Source organism: Pempheris klunzingeri, chromosome 6, assembly GCF_042242105.1.
Source record: "Pempheris klunzingeri isolate RE-2024b chromosome 6, fPemKlu1.hap1, whole genome shotgun sequence".
NCBI lineage: Eukaryota > Metazoa > Chordata > Actinopteri > Acropomatiformes > Pempheridae > Pempheris > Pempheris klunzingeri.
The window spans coordinates 22,073,747-22,097,636 of record NC_092017.1 but is presented as its reverse complement, the minus strand read 5'-3'; the positions used below and the strand labels follow the sequence as shown (position 1 = coordinate 22,097,636).

General features: G+C 41.2%; 1 protein-coding gene across 1 annotated transcript in view; it reads left to right on the top strand.

Moving 5' to 3' along the window:
- The window catches only part of ror1 (receptor tyrosine kinase-like orphan receptor 1), a 115,133-nt gene that overhangs the window by 74,368 nt on the left and 16,875 nt on the right, over positions 1-23,890 (top strand). Inside the window, exons 2-4 of the mRNA XM_070832034.1 lie at positions 3,661-3,723; positions 9,779-10,069; positions 10,347-10,380. Coding sequence (XP_070688135.1) covers positions 3,661-3,723; positions 9,779-10,069; positions 10,347-10,380 — 388 coding nt within the window. The remainder of the gene's footprint in view (positions 1-3,660; positions 3,724-9,778; positions 10,070-10,346; positions 10,381-23,890) is intronic.

Sequence of the window (23,890 nt, the reverse complement as noted above, 5' to 3'; positions counted from 1 at the left end):
TCACCACACCAACCACCCTGGCTCCAAACACACACCCCCAGACCATATAACAGCATATTAGTTGCAACGCACAACCGCTCAAATTGAACATTTCTGATCTGGTTCAGCTTTACCCTCTGAGGCTCCCCCTTTCTCACTTTTCTTTGGTTTTCTTTACATTACCTCAGGCCTCTCTTTCATTCCCATGCCTTCAAGTTTGAGGTTCTGCACTAATTCCCATATGCTGCTGTCACAGTAAAGTCACACCAAATACTCAGAGCTTTATAGGGGTTAAGCTCATGTCCCTGCATGATTTTTATCATCATAAGCCAAATACAGCTGGATGGTGATCACAAGCTGCTCTCATGGAACTTTCTGTGTGGAGATTTGATGTCTGGACTTCTCAAAAGCACCTACATGTTAACCTTTTACTGTATATTCCGCCACTAGGATGGCAATTGAGTGGCACTCACTTGCAAATTAAAGAAAAGGTTCCAAAACTTTCATTTGTAAGAAATGTGCAGTACCAGCCAAGAGGAGAAAGTGATACCATAATAAAGTTTGTCAAACATCCAGATTTTTGATACGCCTTCGCTGCTAAACCCAAATGGCCTCTGAAGTTTTAACATATCACCACTGACATACTATGGAAATATGTGCATGGCTCTATGATCCACGTTATATTGCTTTTCTTTGAAGATGCTTAAAGGGAAATGACTGTTAAAATTAGGGTTTTTAACAGTTGAGATAATCAACATTTTAATAAAAACCAATGAGCAAAGATGGTATCTCTGCGCAAATAGTTCTGGGAAGTTGACTTTGTGGCTGTTCAAAAATGGAAATGATGTAAAATGGTAGCCAAGCGGCTAAAAGGTGGCTTTGCCTTTGGCTGGAGCGACGGCACGACACAGACTTCGATCAATGCTGATAAATTCTCTGAGAAATGTCATGAAATGGAGATTTTAGGAGCTGCTGTAGGTGCAGACCTCTTACATCTGAGGTTATGGAAGTATCAACAGCCAATCACAAAAAAGCCCAAGAGTTCCTTTTTTCTATTATCTAAAACTTTGATCCTTTTCAGTGATTTATACTGTCAGACCAGCATCCTAATAATACACACATTCAGTTAACATGTGGGAGACCATCAGAATCAGGATCATGATCCAATCAGGGGCCTGAACCACAACTGCAAGAACTATTGATCTAAACTGACACTGGCGCTGTGAGGATGCCTATTTTTAGGCCCTCATTAACAAATTGACCCAATACAATTGCTTCCTTCTGTTACTGAGAAACATTAGAGAGCAAATCTCAAAATTACTCTGTAGTTCATCCCAGATATTCCAGATGATTGTCTTAGTGAAAGAGAACTAACAGATGTGACCTAAATAGAGGAGATATGAAGTGGAAGAGAGACAGAGAAACAGAAGAGGAATGAGGGAACAACCTCCCGTCCATTTGGACAGCTGTCTGTCCGCAAAAGTAATGTCAAATAATCACACGTGCCACTGTTTGTTCCTGAAAAGACCACAATTTCTTCTCAAAATGATGCAACTGCGCCGACTCAATACTGTTACACACTTCCTCGTGGTACACCTTTCCCTCTTCCCTCCTCCTCTTTCTCTTTCTCTTGTCTTCTCATGTCTAGCCTCTCTACTGAACTCTCACCTGGATTCATTTGGCTAGCTTTGTTAGTGAAGCTAGTGAGCTGCAACGTCCCCTCTCCTCTGTCCTTTGTAAACCACAGAGCTCTGTGTTTCTTCAAGCCAATCCATCCAGAACACAGAGGGAATTTAGACTCACCTTGGGTCCAAGACTTGTTATAAAACACTGTCATGTTAGGAACAAACCAGCGAGTCATTTCGGGTCCTGTAGCAGAAGCATATGATGGCAAAGGATGAAGATATTCTCAAGAGGTGATAAGAGCCTAGCTATCAGAGTTGATTAATTATTGCTTAAATAAACAGGTTAATAAAGTGATTCTATAATGTATTTAGTGTATATCAACCCCTCATTGTTGCTAGATATCTGTAACAATCTAGACTATAGCTCATAAAGCTGCCAGTCTGTTGGTGTGAGCCTTCAGATTTCCTCACCAACAGGTGCAGAGGCCCAAAGCGCTGCTCATTAACACAGCTCATTTCACAAGCACCACCACATAGTCGTTACCATCCTGACACAGCACGTGTGAAACAACACATTATCACCCAATTAGCACGACCCTGTGTCAGGTGCCCGATCCTGTTTGACTGCAAACTTTCTCAGATTCCCCAACTGTCTGAACCCCAAATACAAGTTCTCAAGTTGTACATTTATGAGTGAACTGAATTTGTTGAGCAAACATGTTATATGTGTGGGAAAAGTTTGGGTTTGGAGATACATTTGTGTGTCTGTACAGTTGTATTAGTGCACATTCTTGTGTTTTTGCAAGTGTTTGTGAATGTCCGATGCATGCCCTTAGTTGGCTAGCTTCCATTTGCTCATTCATCATGTTCAAGAATCCCAGCCTGGTCTAAGATACACGCATGCACACACACACACACACACTGGGTCAGCACGAAAGGCAGAACTTGTTGTAACTGTGGGATAATGTATGTGACCTGAGCGTTAGGCAGTTGCCTGGTGTCCAAAGAATCAGCAAAGATGTTTAAGTCCTGCACAGGCTTTTTCATTTGTCAGAAATCACCTTGTGACTTGTGGCAGTGCACGCTGAAGCCCATTTTCTGTCTCCTCTCCCTTGTAATGAAAAGCAGAGGGCTGCTCTGTCGTCAGCTGGTAATAATGCAGCATTAGGTCCGCATGGCTCGGTGATAGGCTGCCTGTTATACATTGAAACCTTTGATCTGCACCAGAAAATGTACAATGCCATCACCAGTGTTGTTTTGCATTTAAGATGGAAACACTTAAAGCAATGTGTGTTTGTATCTGCATGCTGTCTTGTACATAGAAAAGTGGCCGCAGCATTATGGTTGTTTATTTCATAAATAGTGTAATTAAAGCAGCGTTAGCCACCACGCAGATATTTACAGAAAGAGTGAAAAAGAGACTTTCTGCTGTTGCTGTTCAATTTTGGGGAGTCCAATTGGCACAGAAGCTCTGGGTGAGAGCAGTGTGTCTGCTGTTGTTGTTTGAACCCCCTGTCCAAACAGACTCAAAGGGAAACGGGTGTGTTTAGTATTGAGTACGGACAATTTACATACTCAGCTCTGATTGAAGCGTTATTTTGTCCTGTTGCCACAATACTGGTGCACAGCAAAGTATTTCATTTCCAGAGGGATGTTTCCACATGCTGTTTTTCTCATTGAAGTCCTGGTAGCATGTCAAAATCTTATCGTAGAAGATAGGAGGGCGGTCACTGGCCGTAAGAGTGTCAGATCACCTTTCCTGTATTTACTTTGAAGTACTTTAATGTTGTGAGGTCAGACTAGAGAAGAACTCTATGCTTCACTTTGCCAAAGCAATCAAAATGATTGGTGGTCACTCGAGCCCAGAGGACATTTGCATAAAGTTGAACCTTTCCCTGCTTCCCCACCGAGCATCACGGGATGACTTTCGAGTCTTTGAGCAGCGGTGGGCCGTGGTATTTAATTGCAGAGTTCATGATCCATCTAGTGAAATGCCACAGGAAAGTGTGACAGTCTGACACATGCTAATAGTCTTCTCCATTTCCTCTGTTTACAGGGTCTGAGTTTCCCCAAGACCCCAGTGTGCTAGCTACCACTTCGTGGAACACCTCTAGTGATGGTAAATCCACACACATGCACGTACAAAGTTGAGATGAGCTCAGTTTCAATAAATTCCTAACAAACTTCTGTCCAGCAAAACTGTAATAGCTGTTAACACGTCTGTTACAAGCAATGATGATATGTATACAGTGCAATTAACACACGGTGTGTTGAACCGTAACCCTGCATGAGTTGTCTGAAATTATATTCAGTGATGTGTAAAAAATTACACATCCCCTGCGAATGGTCACCTTAAGCACCCTTTCGTTCTGGCGTAGACAACTGTAGAGGATAATTGATGGAACGAATTGCACATTGATCCACTCAACATGTGTGAATACAGCCAGGTGCACTGCATTTCCCTAATTTCCACTGACCTAGTTTTAGTTTTCTTTTAAGCAAAAGTTACCAAAATGCTGTCAGCACATCCTCTAAACATTTGCATTTTCATATATATACATCAAAGTATCTTTTCAGCCTCATCTTCAACGTGACCGCCTTATTTCATCGACTTGCTCTGTTTGTCTTCTGCTCGACCGGACGTCTCCTTCCCATTTGGGGGAAATTAAGGAAGTACGAAGTGTGTTCATGTGAAGCACACACACACACACACACTTGTCTTCTATTTCAAGTTGAAATTTACTTCATTTCCCAGAATGAAGCTCTACCATTGACACCTCACATAAATGAAAGGATGTATACAGCCAACACTTTGAACACATGATGAATAGGTTAGTGACCAGGACACATGAACGCCTCGTTAAAATCAAACATATTACTGCTCTTAATTTGTCTTGACAAGCTACTTTTTGTATATGTAAGAGAGAGCTGCCCGCTCACAGAGGATCCAACAACAGCTCGTACATCTGACAGGCTTGTAGAGAACAAACCCGTCAACAGGTCAGACTTAGCATGCATTCCACCTGGTCCAAACACCAAGAAAATTGAGCGTGGGATGCAATATTTAGATGAAACTATGTCAAAGGCAGCTTAATTCTTCTGCATAGACTTGGCCATCTTATTGCCCGCTTATCAAAACAATGTATTTTGTGGTGCAGATGGTCATGCCTCCTGGAGCTGCCCAGGTTTGGATCAGTAGATCCTGGCAGGGGAAGCACTCAAATCTGCTGTTCTCCTGTCAGCACCGCAAGAATAACTGAGTCAGATCCATAAAGTTTTCTAGATATTTTCTTAACACTGTTGCCCAGAGTTATCAGTCAAATCTCGCTCCCTCTCTTCAGTTTCCCCCGGGCTCGCAGAGCCAACATCCGCCTAATCCCCCACGAAGATACCCTGACTTGGAAGATCCTCAATATGAGACTTAATTGAACTTGACCTTTATTTTTGCTCTCTCATTTTGTCTGGTTTGTTTAATTCATCTCTTGCAAAGCCAAGTCTCCCACAACATCCGTCCCACAGCGGATTCTGTGTACACGAAAACAGACATTGTTAAACACACAGGCAAGAAGGAAGACAGTAGTTTGTGGACACGAAGGAGCAATTTAGTCAAGATAACGATTATGGCGACTAATCAAGGATGTTTAAAAAGTCATAAATACAATGAGGAGCAGTTCCAAACAAATCATAGAAACAGCTTTATTTTTCCAAAACAACATGAAATATGAAAAACCTCCAAAGGCAGCACATGTGCGTGCGCGTACCCACGTGTTCATAGTAGTGTGTGTGTGTGTATCTGTGTGTGTGTGTGTGTCATCGTGAGCTCAGCTCCATGGCTAACATCTGTTTCTTATCTGATGGATAGATGGTGATTGCACCACTTGTTTTGTCTGCAGGCAGGGAATGGTTTTGATTGACCAAGCAGACAGCATTCAGGTAGCATGGCTCTATCAGTATGCATCAGTAGCAGGAAGTTATCATGCTGAAAGAGGCTCATTATTGGGCTGAAATCAGGGGTGATGATAGTTTACTGAACTCATTTTCCTTGGGGCTGTCTTTCTTTCTTTCATTCCTACTTTCTTTTTCTTTGTTTCATTTCTTCCCTTTACTTCCTTTTCTTTCTTTCTCTGTTGGAGAGTGACCCAACTTTAATGAAATTCACCTTTCGCCGTAGCTGGCAATGCTACAGTCCCAGCTTCTCAGTGTATCCACGGAGTATGTTTAGTTAGCTGTGCAGCCACTCAGGTTTCTGTGCCTGTGTCTTGCTGAGCGCAGCCTGCCTAGCACCGCGTCATATTATATAGACATACAGTGTATTCACATATAGAACATCAGTTTTGCCGGTGAAATGAAAAGGTATTGTGTAACATCTCTAGTTTGGGACATGTATAGTTTGTGTGTGTTGTGGTCGTGTGGGTGTGCGTGTGTTTACATTTGTGTGCCTGCGTGTGAGTGTTTGATTGTACAAAACCACTGAGAGAAAATGCAGGCTGATGACAGGGCACCATTTAGTCGCCTGCCACATTAAAGGGACAGTCCGCAGCAATGGTTTGAGTTTCACAGTACTCCTGGTGCCAAATACCACAACACTCACCACGAGACAATTACATACAGAGTGGCTTTGTTACACAGACATTGGCTGGACATCTTTCTCTCTTTTCCTTTTCTCCTCTTCACCTCTCTTTACATCGTCTTCCCTTGTCTCTTCTTTCCCTTCCTCCACTCCCCACTGCTTTATTGTCAGTTATTATAACAGCTAATGAAGTGTGCAGGCACACAGCTCCAAAGACCATTTTCTTTTCCATCAACTCAACTAATGAGACGGTGATAAAGTGACCTTCTTGCCTTTGGCAAACGCTCATGTCTTTTAATAGCGGGTCTGTTCTCATTAAATATATAAAGTACTTTTTGTTTTTAGATAATACAGTCAACAGACACATTAAATCGGCTAATTGTTGCATCAACATGTAAGCGAGATTTGGTCCACCACACTCGTAACAGTGTATAGGCACAGATTTCAATCAGGCCCCTCATGGGTTTGTGTTTGGAAGTCAAGTCAAAGTGAGAGCACACTCCCACACACAGAGGTAAGCATGCTCAGACACACTGTCACACACCCTCATTAACACGAGTGTATCTCCCCAGATTCTACTAGTATGTGTTCCAATATGAGTGTTGCAATATTTTTCCTATCAGAGCTTGCCTGATCTGAGTCACAGATTACACACACCTAGAGCCGGCCTAAAACCATCTACAGCAGCTCCAAGTTTGGTGATTTTTTTTACCTTTTTCAGATATCCTGCCTATAAAAAAAGTACTGCATTTACAGTATATAGCGCTTTTGTTCAAAGTGCTTTACAATTTGCCTCTCACATGCATGCCAGATTCAGTGTCTGAATTTGGGGCTCATTGCCTGAGTTTGAGTTGGTTCATGTGGCAAATTCAGTGTAAATAACACAGCACAGTAAAGTTTATTGAGAAAATATTTTCATTGAATGAAAGTGGCCTAATGCTTGATACAGAAGGAACACAGTCATGTCTGAGCACTCTTGCGGTCGTCTCATGACATTTAAAGTGATTAGAAATGGTAATATTATCGGTCAGACAGATTAATTTGAAAAATAAAGCAAAACAGGCAAATCTGCTGCGAAAACAAGTTACGAAAAGAAGTGAGTAACACAAATTAACTGCAAAAACTCACTATTGTTTGTCAGTCAGTCTCTCCCCCCACACACACTTTACATTCACAGACACCACATTGGATCTGTGGTTTTGTGTTTATTTTTGCTTCGCTTATTATCATATTGGGGTTTGACCTAGCTATTATGCCAGCTATTATCCTAGCTATTATTATTGTCTATTATGAACAACCCATTACATGACCTATTACTTTTATTATTATCAGATTTTGCCTTAATAATACATTTACAAGGCTCATTAAAGCAAACAGAGGACTTGGCCAGTGCATTAAATCATCTTCACATGTGTGTATGTATTGCTGGAGGGATAAAAAAACACAGCAAAATGTTGAAAGTCCTCTTCAAAGTTAGCAGGAGAAAGATAATGCAAGAATATATGGTGTGACTTATACATTGTGTCTATATGATATAATGCATGAGCAGCTCCCACACACACACACACACATACACACACACACACACACTAAGTAAAATATGTTTTCTTATGTCTCAAATTGTATTACATGCATTGGCAAGGGAGTGGAGGAGTAAGTACATATGGAGAGACAGGGAAGAGAAAAGGGGGAGATTGGATGGATGATTCTGTGCGGCAGTAAAGTCAGCCATTATTCATAAAGGCAAAATCGAACGTTTATTCTGAATTCTGTCCTGAAGTTTTCTAAAAAAAAACTGTCCCGACATTTTGATTCATCAGTGTTATTGATAACTTCTACATTGACATGCTGGAGCAGTTGTTCTGACTGCAGTGCTGTAATGTGGAGAGATACAGATAAGACTGTTGTGTACGTTATGAGAGGAGGACAGATATGAAGTGGGTGAGAAGGGAGAGCTTAGCGGTGGTGTGTTCACTGGTGGGAGTCCTCTCATATTGTCACACACTTGTTAGTACCACATTGCTGTGTTAAGGCTGGGACTTTAGGGAGGACAATGTGAGTGTGTGTGTGTGTGTGTTGCACACTCCAGTAGAGGCTTGACTGCACATACATGTGTGCACACACACATGAAAAATGCCGTATGCCAAGAGAAATGTGCCCACTTGTTTTACGCACCTCATGACAATGTGTTAGCACGTAGAAGCTGCCTGTCAGACTGAATTCAGGGCAGAAAAACTGCGTGCACACACATACAGTTTTATACCAGCTGTTACAGGAATGAATGTGAATTGAATTTTTCTTCTTACCAGAATTATTACTTAAGCTGTTGTGGATATCTCAGCAATTCCATTGGAAAACCATGCTAATAGAACTCAATCTCTTTCTGGAGTATTATCATACTTTGGTGTACCTTACACCTTAACAAGCAACAGAGGATGAAAAGATATATTAGGAGTAGCCAGCGATGCCTTGTAAGGAAAACTCTTGTTAACTCGCTACTGTGATGTGTTTTTATTAGAGTTATGGGTTTATCTTCTAACTTTCTACCTTTGATTTTCCTGGATGGCCCCGTGCTTTCACTAAACAGATGTCTCAAAAATCCCAAATCGGAAAGACAGATTTATTAATCTGTGAAAGCTTAAATGTGAATGTTGTGTTGTCCAGTGCAACTAAATGAATTTGCAAATTTGCATGGTATGCTAAAGATTTAAATGTGTGGGTGTCCTTTCATACGTAAGTATGTGCCTCTATTTTTACTCTTCAGCCTCTCTTTTCACACAAATTGAAGTTTGTCTGCCTAGTATCTGAGATTCCCCTGTATGTGTTTTTCCTCCTTTGTTTGTTTTGGCCAGTTTGTGTAACCAGGAGCATTTCTGCATACCTAAGATGGGTTTTGGGGTTGAGGGAACTTTCCAGAGGTTTTTCTTGACATTAACACCAATGTTTTTCCAGCACATTAAACTCTTAGGTGGCCCTCCACATGATTTTTTTCTGACCACCTTCAGGAATAATGCGGTCCAAGAAATAATCGTGCAAAAATGTCTTGCTTTGTCTTTTCCAACTCCCTCTGAACTCATCATTGCCAAACTAAGGCATTGCAGAGGGTTCTCACAACCTTATGTTCACTCCTTAAGGTTGTTTGCTGCTTTGTTCTTCAAAGCTTTTACCCACAACACAGGTGATGTAGCCCCATAAGCTCATACACAAGCAATGGAAAACCCTCAGACATTATACAACCACGATGAAAAGTGGAATTAGGTGTCACTACAGTGACAACCACAAAATAACTTGCAAAACCAGGCATTGAATATGTGCGTCTGAAAACATGAAGTTGTTTTACCACGATTTTTTATACAGCAGCATGTTTTTTTCCATATCTGGCTGTGCAGTATAGTAAGTGCTGTTTGATTTATGCTTTAGTTCTTGGCCCTATGTAATACAATGCTTTCCCTCTCCTTGCGTCTTTTTTCTCTCTCTCAGTAATCGTGCTCATTTTTTTCTCCTCATTTGGCCCTTTTATTTTACCTGATTCCACCATTCTTGTCTTTCTTTATCTTCCTTGTATTCTTTCTTTTAATCTCACCTATGTCTTTACATCCTCCAGGGACCTTCTTCATCCGCCTTGAAGCTCCCATGAACAACATCACCACCTCTCTGGGCCACACAGCCGAGCTTTTCTGCCGTGTGTCCGGCAACCCTCCGCCCACAGTGCGCTGGCTGAAGAATGACGCGCCGGTGGTGCAGGAGCCACGACGGGTCTCATACCGGTCCATGACTTATGGATCCCGCCTCCGCATCCGCAACCTGGACACTACTGACACAGGCTACTTCCAGTGTGTGGCCACCAACATTCAGGGCACCGTGTCCACCACAGGCGTGCTGTTTGTCAAATTCGGTAAGAGCAGTGGAGGCACAAGCGTCTGTGCGTCTAAAGCTGCCAGCCAAGCATTTAGCATGCAGATGTCACAATGATCTAGTTTAGTGACAACATACTTACTGTGATAAACAATGATATATTTTCCTATTCGTCTTTTCCTACTAGAGAATCTGGCTCCTTTTAGTAACACTCGTCTCAACTGATTCTTGCTTGTAGCTGGCAGCTCGTGCTGAGAAAAATCTGGGAGCAATATTGTTTATCCTGTTGTAAAAAATCCCCTTGTCTTCTTTTCCAGATCCACTCCCTACACCTCTGGCAGGAAGGCCTACGTAAGTCTCTTTTCCTATATCCATTTTTCTCTCTGAGTCTGTTCGTGCTGTACTTACCAGAATAAAATACAAGGAACCGTTTCATAAAAGTGTTTTGCGAGCACTGCTCACATGTGGATCGGAAATAATGGCAGCGTCACATTTTACAAATTTATTGCAGCATGACAATTGAAGATAAGTTTGCAAGTCCTACAGAGCTCTTGTATGCTCATGCATGGACTGGAATTTTTTGTTTTGTTTTGATCAGTGAAAAGTGTTAAAATCGCAGCTTGCTTTTTGCAGATTTTGGTGAAATGCGAAATGCATCCCTGGATCACACAAAGGGGAGAGACAGAGATCTCACATTTCTCATTGTAATTCATTGCCTGCTTGCATATAGGCACCATTAAAAGCACTCTGCAGCATGTTCATTGAGTAATCACTCACATTATAACAAGGCTTGGTCCGTAATTTTCAATTTTATTGGTGCAGGTCTCAGTGTGACTAAATTAATATTTGATATGAGCCATTAAATCGCAAATGTCTGATCTTGTCGGCTGCTGTTTCTGCCCAACAATCACTGCTCACATGGTTCACATTTGAATATGGACTGTGTAGACTCAGCCACAGTTGGAATGTGGACCATGTGGACTGTTGGGTGGGAACGGGACTGTTCACCAATCACAGCTTCGGGCTTAAAGCAGATGTTGACGTCTGTAATACACTATAGTGCGACCACAACACACTGATTCTTGTAGTATTGAGGAAATTGGGTTACCTTAGTTTCAGCCAATTTGAAACCTGTGCCATTCAATTAATTTCAGGGCAGTAATGGGACATTCACCTAATTTCAAGGTTTTAATGAAGTTATTATATCTCAGAGTATATGTCCCATGTGGACTAGTGACTTTAGTTGATTAAGTGAAGTCTCACTAAAATATTGCCACTTTTAATGCGCAGTATAGAAAAATGGTCCACATCTTCTGTCTCTGTGGTTTCTGTTATACACCTTTTATAGTCGCCCAGTTAGCAGAACCAACCACAGTCCTGATCTCTTAATATGGACATGCTCATCAAATTAAATAGGGTCTTGAGTGTAGCAAATAAAACTAATGATGCAAAATGATGCAAGTAAGTATCAAAAAATACTTGCCACTAAAACATCTTCATGTTTTTGGAAACGGCAATACTGCAGCCCAAATCAAATTTTTGTGTGAGTCTGGCGAGTTTCCTTTGCTTTGTTTTGACGTCTCTGCAGTGTTATGGGATAAAACTCTAAGAACTTTCTCAGTTCGTTTGATTCTCGTAGGATCAAAGGAGTTAAGCTGGATGATTTTCCCCAATGACATTATAGCAAGGCTCACTGCCATGTTCCATGCGGCGTCTGTGAATCAAAGCTGCTGGCACAAAGTGCATATTAGACACTTACTAAATCCACTCACGCACTGAGACGACTGCACACATGTGCGCACACATTTGAGCATGTACGCGTGCTCCTTTTTAAACATCTGCTTCTACCATTCCTTTGTTTACAAGTTTTCAATTTTTTTTTGGATTTTTCCTGTGCACCTAAATTGCAGCTTTTTCATAGATGAGACAGTTGGCCCACTAAGGAATCACAATGAGGTTTCCCAAAGGGAGCTATTAACAAAAAGGAAAAATCTGGCTTCAAAAAAACAGCAATGTGGAAATCCTGGAAATAAAGTGAAATGAAAAAATAAATGTAGATTAGGAAACAGGAAGATGTGATTTTGGCTAAATTAGGTTGAGATTATCAGGATGACATTGCCAGGCTGACATGATTTACGATCAGAAGAATTTCATAATCCAGTTTCTCATATCGGAGAAATTATTGTGCAGCTAATAAAAAGAACATTTGGATGATTAAATGTTCACCCAGACTAGATTCTAGACTCTACATTCAGTCTAACTCTTTTGTGCACTTTCTTTATGAAAGCACACTCAAGCTTCACGGCATTTGTGTTCCATCTGATTTAATCTGACAGAAGCTTCTTGCCTTGTTTTTAGGACAGCTTTAATCTAAGCACCTGAGTGATTCAACTCTAGTGATTCAGACTCTACATTAAACTTTGCAAGTTTGGGTAAATTGGGTTCTCCTTTCCTTGCGAGGGGAAAGCCTTGCAGTAGAGGACCGGCATGCAATCTTGAGTCACATTGCAGTCATTACAGACTTCATTTAAATGAACAGGGGCCTCCTTTGACAGCGGCAGCGCTGTGGCAGCGGTGGGCTGATCGTCACTGCTGCTCATCATTAGTGCCACAGCCAACTTATTAGCTGTAAAGTGGGGTGGCAGGCCGTCAAGAAGACAAGGTCACCTAATGATGACACGTGATGACCTGCAACCGCTTACCTCATGCCGCAGCTGTACAAACGTCAAAATTTATGTGCCTTGACTCAAAAGTTTTCAGAAAAACATCTGGCCCAGAAGCTTGTCAGTTTAAGTAAAATATATTCATTTACCTTCCACTACTACTTTTTTTTTTTTGTACCTCCCACTCTCTCCCATCATCTCTGTATTCAGCAGAGAGCACAGCGACTTCCGTTTTCTTGGGATAAATTAGCCACAAATATTACTCACAAATGTGGAGGAAAATTTCTTGCCACCCACCTTGTTGAACCTGAACATAACATGAACTTCATGTCCTCAGTGTTGTCTTTGCTTCGGTCTGTGCTCTGATTTCCATCCCCTCTATGTGGGGCCTAAGTATACAGTTTGTGGTGTGCGGAGCATTACTGTGTGTGTGTGTGTATGTGTTCATATATATCCTCAGGGTTGGGTTTCTAAGAGTAGCCACAAGCAAACTAAAAGCTGACAGCCCAGAGGTTTCAACTCTGATTCAGTCAGCTTGTGTCCAATGTGGCTTCCTAAGAGCAGAGCAGATCAGAAATACAGGAAGGAGGAGACAGTGGGACAGGAGGAGAGGAAAGTTTGAAGCATGAACTTCCTTAAGCACTCAAGGTATTTCTTCCAGAGCCGTTTTCAACTCCTTTAAAGCATGTCCAGCAAGGCTTAAGACATTCAAGTCAGGTCCCAAGTCTTTCAGTGTCCGAGAACTAAGTCAAGTTCCAGGTTTTTACAAGTACATTGCAAAGCAAAGTGTCACGTACTTGAGACCAAGTCCTTTCGATATAGAGACCCAATGATTACATGTGATAGGAGTGTGACTATGTGAGGCTTGTCCGTTGCTGTCCTTATATTTTTTATTGTTCCAGGATTGTGAATGTTCAGAAATCATGCCAGTCAACTTAAGGCTGAATTAAAGGAATAGACATTTTGGGAAATTCGGTTATTCGTGATATACTCGAAATAAGACTGGAAACGGCTGGAAACGGCTAGCCTGGCTCTGTCCACAGCTAGCAGAATCAGCCACTCTAAAGTTCACAATTTAACACATTACATCTCATTTGTTTACTCTATACAGAAACAGAGGTTAAAAAACAATGCTTTGCTGTTTTAGGGTGTTGTACGGCGTATTATTTATTGGCCTGGACTAATAACCTCTTGACGTCTCCACTGGTTGGTCACAGAGGTTCAAGTCCTCATTTCTTTGACTTAAGTCTGACTCAAGTCTAGAGTGTCATATCTACAAGCCTGAGTCCATTTAGTTTCTAATCCAAAGTTCATGAGTGTGCCACCGGTTATCACAGTGCATCTCCCTCCACACTGTGCCCGTGCTCCTCCCCTTCCTCTCCTACCTCCTTGGAGATATTCTAATAGAGCCAGAACAAACACGGGGTAAGGGGAAAAAGTCTCGCCTGCCAAAATTAGACCCCCAACTTTCCCCGTCTCTCTCTCCCCCTCTCTCTCTCTGTACGCTGCCACACTTTCTTCATTTGCAGAAAAAAAGAGTACGATGGAGACGGCGAGCGAGTGAAGGGAGTGAAAGAAAAACAGTGTCAGCAGGGTAGGAGGAGGATGGTACCATTAACACTCGGGGCTGCATGTTGTTCTTTGATTCCCGGGTTCTGCGGGGTCGGCGGCGTTCAGGTGTGATTAGCTGTGTGGAGGCGACGGGAGGTTTAGCTGTAAGCTCAGATCAGAGGCAGTTAATAACTCTTAACTGAGGCCTGCTTGCAAACTGCCCGCACTCTGACAGAGCAGGCTGAAACTGTCCATGGCACAATTATACACTCTTTTCTTCATCTGGGCACATGTTAAGCTGGCAGGCAGGACTAAAGCTGAACAGTCTGTGTTTGAGCCATTTTAGTGAGCAAGTTATTCACAGAAAGTTAATGACAGTGTTGCAAACCAAAGGCATACAGCATGAATTAATCAGAATTTTGATATGAAATCCTCCCTAATCAGTATTAGTCATAATAACTTTATTATAGCACTTCACTGAGTCCTTGTATGGATGTGGGGGGTTAGTTATTCCAAAAGCCTTTTTGAGTTGCGTCTCGTCTATTGTTAAAACGTCTATAATCAAATTTACATAGTAACAATGGCTAAAAAGACTTTGTGTAATGTGATCATGCATAACATACGACAGGCTTGTAGTACCAAAGCTGCCTTTCTCCTCAGCTCTACAGAGCTTTATCATTGTTGTGGTCGTCACAGCCCACAACTTTACCGCTTTAGTTCAGTCTCACTGCTCTTATAGTACCATTTTCAGCAGCAGGCAGCTCGTTTCAGTTGGTCTTTGATGAACCAGCTCTACACTATCTGGCCAGCACCAACAGGCAGACGGACACAGTAAGTAACTAGCTGGTGAAAATGGTGGAGCATTTAGCAGCAGGGCTACAGGGATAGTGAATGTTGGACTACCATTCATCAGGTGGCCAGAAACACGACTCAAAATTAATGCTAATGCTGCTCTGTAACTACTGAACATGTAAATAGACTATGTCAACTTAAAAAATGATGAAATATCGGCATCGTGCTTGTTTGTGCTGCTCCCAAGTGCCAAAAAAAATGCACCATTGCGAGTTTAACTTAGCATCAATTATTTCAGAATTTCTTGTATGATTTCCAAAACACCATTTTTTTAAAATTATATTTCTTGAAATGTTGACTTACTGGATGTATAAGTTTTTAATCTGACAGCAACGATAAACAGGCTTTATGCAACACAGCCGCTGATCTCAGAGTCTGTCTGTGTTTATAATAGAGGGGTTTTCTCCCTGTTTGAAAAGATTAATACCACTACACCCTGGCTGTCAAGGCTGTTTAAATTTCTCAAAACTTTCCCCACCACTTTTCTCTCAGCACTGGCTAAAAAAAAAGCAATTACAAAAATAGCTGCTTTTTTTTTCTTCCCCTTTTCCCTCCACTGTGCCTCTCTGCACTCTCCTCTGTCCACTCTGTAGTGGAGAATAAAGAGGACAGGTTTAACAAAGAACAGATTCTCTCTAACCTGGTCTTTTCTGGCTTCTTTTTAGTGTATGCTCTGAGCTTTGTACTCATTGCTTATCTTTAATCTCCCTGTCATTTCAACATATCCCTGTCTTTTTTTAAATGTAGTTGACAGTATTTGGTAGAAGATGTTGATGTTGTCCTTCAAATATGAAAAAAGACCTTATTTTTATCTCATAGGTCAAAAGAAACCACATTTGAGAGTAAATCCACCAATCATAGATGCCTGAAAGTGCTGGTTTGTTAGTGATTAGATGTGTATGTGTATAAGTAAAGGTTTATGTCTACATATATATGGCTACATCTCTAATATACTAAGACCTCTATTTACTTGCTGTAACTTTGCATTTAATTTGCTAGTTGAGAACTGTTTGGGTGTCATTTGATGACTTAGAATGATTAGCCTAATAAAGTGTGTTTAACTGTAAGACAGTATAAACAAACATACAGTTAACCATTCCTGCAACTTGTGTGTGTGTGTGTGTGTGTATATATATATATATATATATATATATATATATATCTCCTGTACATCTGTGTGGCAAAAACCAACCAAAACAGAGTAGATGGCATTGTAATAAGCCAGCTGTCAACACACTGGATTAAATTGATCTCGAAGCTGACGTGACAAGGACCAGGAGGCCTGTGCTGCCATCCACCCAATGGCAATCCAATTATACAGTTGAAGCATCAAAGAGACTGAAAAAGAAGCAGTAATTTCACTTTGTATAGACAGACTGTAGCTTGTGTGTCTACCCCACAGCGGCACAGGTTGATTGACAAATTAGTTTGAGGAAGTAGTTTCCATAATGTGTAATGAGTTGAAGATGTCACACTAAGTCGATCTTTAAGCTTGCGTGGACTTGCTCAAAGGTATTGGGTATTAAAATATGTGTGTACAGTAATCATAATAGATTTATTGGTACCTTTAAACATTATCTTCTTTTTTTCTCTTCTATAGCAGCTGTTTTGAAAGGCTTGCCTTTACATTTGCTGTGTAATTAGTATCTGATTTATTAAGATGTCAAGTCATTAAACAAATGGTGCCCGTCTTCTAGGTGTGTTCTGGGAGTGCAGGGAGAATAAAAGGATGCCGTCAAGGGGTTTTATCTGGCAAACATCAGGAGAGCAATCAAAGGCAGTAACAGCATGTCAAAACATTTAGTTAGGCAGCAATTAAGCTCTTAACTGAGATAATTATTTAGTGATATCTATTACAGATATTTTGCTCTCGGCTATATGTTGCATAATCCCTCTCAAGATTTAGACTGATGGGCAAACAAACAAGCTGATCAGGCATGTATACGCCTTTCTGCATGTGGGGCATGAATACAAGTCGTAGCAAGTTAAATGACTTATCGATATAGTGCGATTGCCATTGTGCATAAGCTGCTCAATGAATATCATGTTTAGGTGTAAAGGCCACACAGGGACAACTTTCTGTCTGCTCCCCCCCCCCCGTCTGAAAAATATCAGTTATTGGCAGATATTGTGCTCAAGTGTTATTAGCTTTTTATTAGCCCCTAAATGCATGTGCATTAGGTTAAGTCAAGAGATGCACTTCACTGACTTCACTTCACCATAGATGGTTAACAGCAGTACAGTGTTGGTGTGCCTGTTTGATAAATAACACACACATCCCTAGCTGCAGAAACTGAAATTTGGCACAAAAGTTAAATGTCCTGCTCAAACACACTCAAGCCAGAGAGAGATACAGGTTTACTCTCAGTTCCACCATCTAAACACCAGTTTCCCCTCAAGCTCAGGCACCCAGCATACAGTACGTGCTGTTTTGGTCACAATAGGGTCTTAACTCAGGCTGTGAACTTGTGTATTCTGTATTGAGAAACTCTGGATTTTGGTTTCACTTCTCCTCACCTCAGTGCCAGTGTCAACACTGCTGTGGTTCTCAGATGCTGGCCAGGATTGATGATGATTTTCTCCACACCACAAGCATTGCACCCATTCAGACTGAGGGGATGACAGGCCCACTCAATTTTTGGATGCACTAGTCCTCTGCCACATACTGATCCACTTCAGCTCTCCACATCAGAGTAATGCAGGGGGTTCTGCTAAACTTATTTCAATTTGGGATTCGGTTAAAAAATTATGTACTTCACTGTGGAACTTCTTGAGACACTATTCAGACCTGCCAACAACAGGCTCTGAACCAGTTGGGTTTTCTCAACACATAGTTTAACCAAGAGTGAGGGCAATAGCTGTTGCAGTATCCCCCAATTGTACAGTAGTCCTGTTAACTGCCAAACATGGAAAATGGATTAAACTTTTATGGCAAAGCATTATTATTTTTTTTACATTTTTACATTCACTTGGGGTGTGGTTTCAATTGTTAAATGTGTGTATACACTATTACTTTTATAATGGAAAAACAAAAATACGACTACTTAGACTTTCTTCTCCTCTGTCTTCTGCTTCTTTGCATGTCCTGAGTAGACTGGGGCTTTTTTTCCCCCTTCCGTCTGGGCTTCTACCCACACGCAGTCACACATATGCACACTTGCAGTTCTGCATAAAACACAGAGTCAAAGAACTGCACACGCAGTTACTCTTACAAACCCTATCTCTCACACATGTTTAGTTAAGCCCTCGGTGGGGCTTAATTGCCGTCTTGTTGTGGATTCTTTTTAGCGCAGTGCTGATTGATTGGGGATCAGGGCCCTAATATGGCTCATCAGGGACAGGCCCTTTGACATGGCCTGGTCCCAGGGCACCAACACTGTTTGAAACCAGAGATCCCACCACGGCCCCCTCCCACAAGCCTGATGCCTCTGCTAAATGCTGCCCAGGTCAGGGGCTTCACATACATAACGGCAGACACATGTGAACACACACTCATGGGGACTGTCATGATGTGCTCCGACTTTTACACTGACTTTTACCATTAAAGTAATTTACATTGTTAGACTTTAGCATTGGGTGTGAGGCTGTCTGTACCACACACAGTCACTTTCATACACAACTCATTATGAACAAGGCTTTCACACTCAGCTTGGACAGGACCCACTTCCTGTTTCCTGTTTCCCAGAATCCCCTGTGTCTGTCTGTTGCTGATCCTGTTGGCAGGTCTGGTCAAGGTCAGGTCTGATGAAGTCTGTGCTTTAAGAAAGTGTGTGTGTGTGTGTGTGTGTGTGTCTCCCTTAGGGTTACAAGGCCTAGATGGGGTATGTGAGGTTTCCCTGAACTTTGCCCTAAACCTCCCATGAACACACATGCACACACACAGTCCTGCAAAGAAAAAACACACATACATGCAGACAAGTATGCTCAGAAAGTGTTCTTTCTTTGCCCTTAGTGGCAGTGTTGGAGTGTGTGAGAGAAACAGAGGGAGGCACAGTGTTCCATGAGTATTTCTAGGTATAAATAGAGGCTTTTGTTTGCAGTTGGGACTTGTATCCCTTGAGCCTTAGCCAGGGGATATTTAGTAATTTGTAGAGCTTAACAGTATCAATGCAGTTTGATGTAGAGAGTGCTGCATAAGGATGCCCTCTCAGTTTAAGCCAGTTTATCAGTCAGTTTTGTATTTTTTGGTCTTGGCAGCTGCCAAATTACATGCATATGATAAGAGGACATTTTGAGTTGTGATAAAGCAGAAAGTCAGTACGATAGATTGAATTCCCTTCTCTTCTTCAGAGAAAGATCAACTTCTGACGACAGTAAACTGGTCAAATGAGGACTGATGTGGTAATTGATGGTAGATTCATTATCAAGGGTCTTGCTTTACAGCATGTTTAGGTGATAAAAAGGTGATAAACAGAGATATTAACATATAAACAAACACACACTAAATAAAATTAATTAAGTTGCTAGTCTATTAAAGGTAAAACTTAACATTTCCTGATTTTTATCATTGAAACTATGACAGATTGAGAGATTTATGAATAAGTCATCATCACATTCCATCCTTTTTGTATACCTTACCTATATAACATTTACAGCAGGCCACTCCTGATCTTGCCCCCATTTAAATCCGACAGTAACAGACAAGCTTGTCCTTAACCATATCAGTTTAGTTTATCTGTATGGGAGCATCCTGGGGCCTCAGTGGGCCATAACATGTACTGTACTCACAATGTTGTTGGTGTCAACAGGATCATGACCTTAAACGCTTGTCATTTCCGCTGTTGACAAATGTAATAAAGTTTCTGGAGTAAAGCCAAAGCAGTCTTACAATGGCCTGAAAGTGAACTGTGTGGACAGACTGAGGTTCAGTATGAACAATCTCAGGCTCCCAGGTATATTTTTTTAAAGATAAAATCATTTTCATATGCAAAAATATGAATTGCGAGTGTACCCAGAATTGGTCCCTTAAGGCCAGCATGTGGGTGGGCTGTGCTGGTCAGCGAGCCTGTGTAACAGCAGTGTAGTCAGATGACAGAGGGAGCTAAAGGGCGAGAGAAAGGAGTTGGTGTGTGCGCCTGTTTAATGTTATACTTGAGTATGATTTTCTTGAATTTTCCCTCCACCTTTTAGAGGAGAAAGTCTTCAGCACTAAGCTTCAAACTAAACTGCCAAATCAGTAAAGTTTGTTGCACAAAAACAAAACCCAGAATTTAAATTAGAAGAAAGTTAGAGGAGTTTTACAGTCCAAAGTCCATCTTTAACTGCTTTATATTGTTTACATTGTGATCTATTCTGTTTTTCTCCTCTTTCCTCAATTTGCAGCAGTTATATCCACTCTGATACTTCCCTATGCACAAAGTTCATTTGAACACACCGAAGAGCACATATCGCATAAGCATATGCATGTAGGCCACGTTGTAAATATGGGTGACAACTCTGACCCCTTTGTTTTTAAGGGTGCAGGAGCCAGTAAATTATCTTTTATTGGAAGATCTGAAGCATGTTCTCTCTGGACTGTTTTGAAAAAGGACCTTCAGTTAAAAGATTGTGTGTGTGTGTGTGTGTCTTATGTTATTTTATCAGTTTGTTGTTAACTGTCCTGGGGTGTATTTTACTTCTGTGTATGGGTTAAGAGGTAAAACCTCAACAAGTCTCAACCAACTGTGTTTCCCACAATCTCCAAAAACTGCAGACAACGTGCCTGAACTATCTGAATGTTGGATGTGGGTTTCATGTGTAGGCAGAGAAAGCAATAATTGCGGGGATACATATTGCAGAGAAAGAAGTCTTCCAGTCAAGAAAAATACTAGCTAGTGGTTAAGTCATCCTAAGTAGTCATCAGCTGCTTCTGGCTTGCGGCTGCATCGTATTCTAATATAACAAGGTTACTGTCAATGAATGAAAAGTTAGATTTTTAGGAACTGGCATCAAAATCTGATATTTTCTGATATTTCCCATACAAAGCATTTTATGATAATCTCTTACTTAATGGTTGGACAGTGAATGCATTAAGCTGGATATCCTTTCACCAGACCTAAGCCCCTTTTGCATGTTTTCTGTGTCCTACACACACTTTTGATGGCAGAGTGTGTAAAGAGGGATTATTTATGGGTTCCACAGCGCGACAGTGTTTTTTTTTCCCCACAATACGTGCCCTTAGTGACTCTTAATCGCTCTCATCAAGGATTATTCCACTTTCCTCAGGAACCCACGCTTGTGTTCAGACGTGTGTATTCTTGTTCCTTAAGCGCAGTCAGTAGCCAGTCAGCCAAAACATGTGTCCTCCTGTCTTCTTTAAGTGTCTGCCTTTGTGTGTTCAGATTGGGATCTGTGATCTAGGCAATAAGCTGTCGTAAATCATGCAGGAAAGTGTGTGCTTGGGGGTGCGCGTGGGTTTGTGAAGGGGAGGTAGGGGGGTTACATGTTGTCTAAATCACAGGAGTAGCGTTGCTCTCGGCTATCCCCTTCCACTGTTCTTTCTTTTGTGCTCTCTTTGCTTTTCCTGTTATTACTATTTCCACACGGATGTTTCAAGGGAGCCTGGAGTCACGTCAAGGAATGCTATTAAGAAAAAACTAAAGACAGGAATTTTTACAGAAACAAAAATGGAAAACAGGAACAAAGTTTATAATACTGCCCCAGGGAGGAAAACTTTTTATAAAAATAGATCACAATCATCTATTTGTAATACTACACTCTGCACTAAAACTCTAATTATTTTTCATATCATGTTGGGGGCATGACAGAATTGATCAGTACAAGTTGTTGAGATATCTATCATCATTGTCGGGGGTCCTTCCTGTTGGGTGTAGATTAAATAAAAGCACCGTGACGGGGAAAAAAAATACAAGATGTTTTTGGGGTAATGATGTCTTGGGTCATACACACACATATTACATTGTTCAACAGCAGTTTAACTTAATGCCTTGAGCTCCTAAATGTTTCCAGTCCTCAGTCTGTCTCTTTTTCTCAATTATCTCTCAATGTCTCAATGTCCCAGTTTTTCTCTTGGACTTAACTTTTCTCTCTCTTCTCTATTCCATGTTTTTACTTTCCCTTTCTTATTTTTTTTCCCCTAGACCTTCTGCTATCTTTGTTATTTGTGCTCGGGTATTTCTGCACCCAATGGGTCAGTTATTAGTTAAACAAAACTTTCCCAGCCTCCTCCTCTAATTTACCTCTCTAGTAATGGATTTTACTGTGTAACCCCTGCACTCCATTTGTTTGTGTGTGTTTGTGTCTGTTTAAACACCACTGGGTTTATGTTAGGTTTTAGGAGACATATTGCCCTCCTATCTTGCTAATTGACAGGCTGATTGACACCCTCATTCCCCAAACCCTCCCCCCCATCTGGACCTCTGATACCCCGCAGTCATCCGGGGAAGTGATGTCACCGGGACAGGAGCGTTGTGAGGAGTGACGGGATTGATGTAGGGTCCTTTCCTGCATGTCGAATCATCGTGTATGTGTTAACCCTGTTATTAAAACTCTTTAGCATCACCCACAGTCGTGGTCACTTCCAGCCTGTGTGGGCAAAGACCAAAGAATACTTTTACAAACAATACAATTACTGTAACTGGATTTCCAGATAGTCTTGTGTCTTTTCAACAGTACCTGAAACAGCACGCCCACTAAGGTGGATTTTTTTTTAATGCAGTGTTGTTTTCAACCCGAACAAATAAGCATTACACTGAGGAAGTCAAACTATAAATATAGAATAAAAGAAAAAGCCATCAAGACTTGTAATTAAAAGATATTCCTACTGCAGTCCTGTCTATTACATATGACTCTTAAAATATTTGAAATGAGAAGAAAACCAACTTAAATCTATCATGTCCTCTCCACATCATCTTTAATGTTCCTCCTTGCTTCCTTCCTCTTCCAGTATGCTCTGAATCTCTTCTCTTTTTTTCTCTCTTCTCGTCTTTTTCTCTGACAGAAGCCTCTATTGTTGCAGTCAGTAAGCAGTAGTAACACGAGGACCCAGGAGGGCTCGTTCTTTCTCCATTGTATCCTAAGGCAAAGCCTAGTGGCCCTTGCCGTTGATTCCCTGTGCGGTCACGGGCCAGTGGCAGCCACAGACCCCAGTCAACCTCAGCCTCTGGTGGCCATTTTGGCTCCCTGTCAGTGAGAAATCATTTAACAGTGCAACCACACAAGCATTCTACAATTCTCCTATGATAATTGAGTTACTCTGTCCATACACCAGTATAAAGGGTCCAAAACATGAATCATTGTCTTACAGTTATTGTTGGCAAAATACCAGTGTATATTTCACCAGCATTGCACAGATAAAACTAAAGAAGTGAGACTTTGGCAATATCTTATATTTATGTTTTGCTGAGTACTAATTCCTTGGTACCTTTTTTCATAATTATAAACAGGCTGAACAGATTTTGTTTTCTCATCTTTTTTAACATCTGTGTCAGACTTACTTTCAGGCAGGAAATGCAGTCTCTTGAGGACAGGACTGTCCATTGTTTTCTCCCTCTCATCCTCTCTGCCTCTCCGTTCCTTTCCAGACCCACAAGTGTCTTTGATTTGTTGTTGGACACCACCTCATACACATACACATGTTCGCAAACACTCTCTGAAAAGGCACCAAAGTGGCGAATGTCAGTGAGTCATTAAGTTCATGAACATCCAAGATTAGTTTAAATCCAAGTATGATCTGTGTTGGATGACATTTCTTCAGTCACCTCATTTTACTTCATTTAACAAGGGCTGCACATTTATACGTAAATGCTCTAAACTTAAAATGCAAAATAAAACTACAGATTAGACTTTAAAGAACT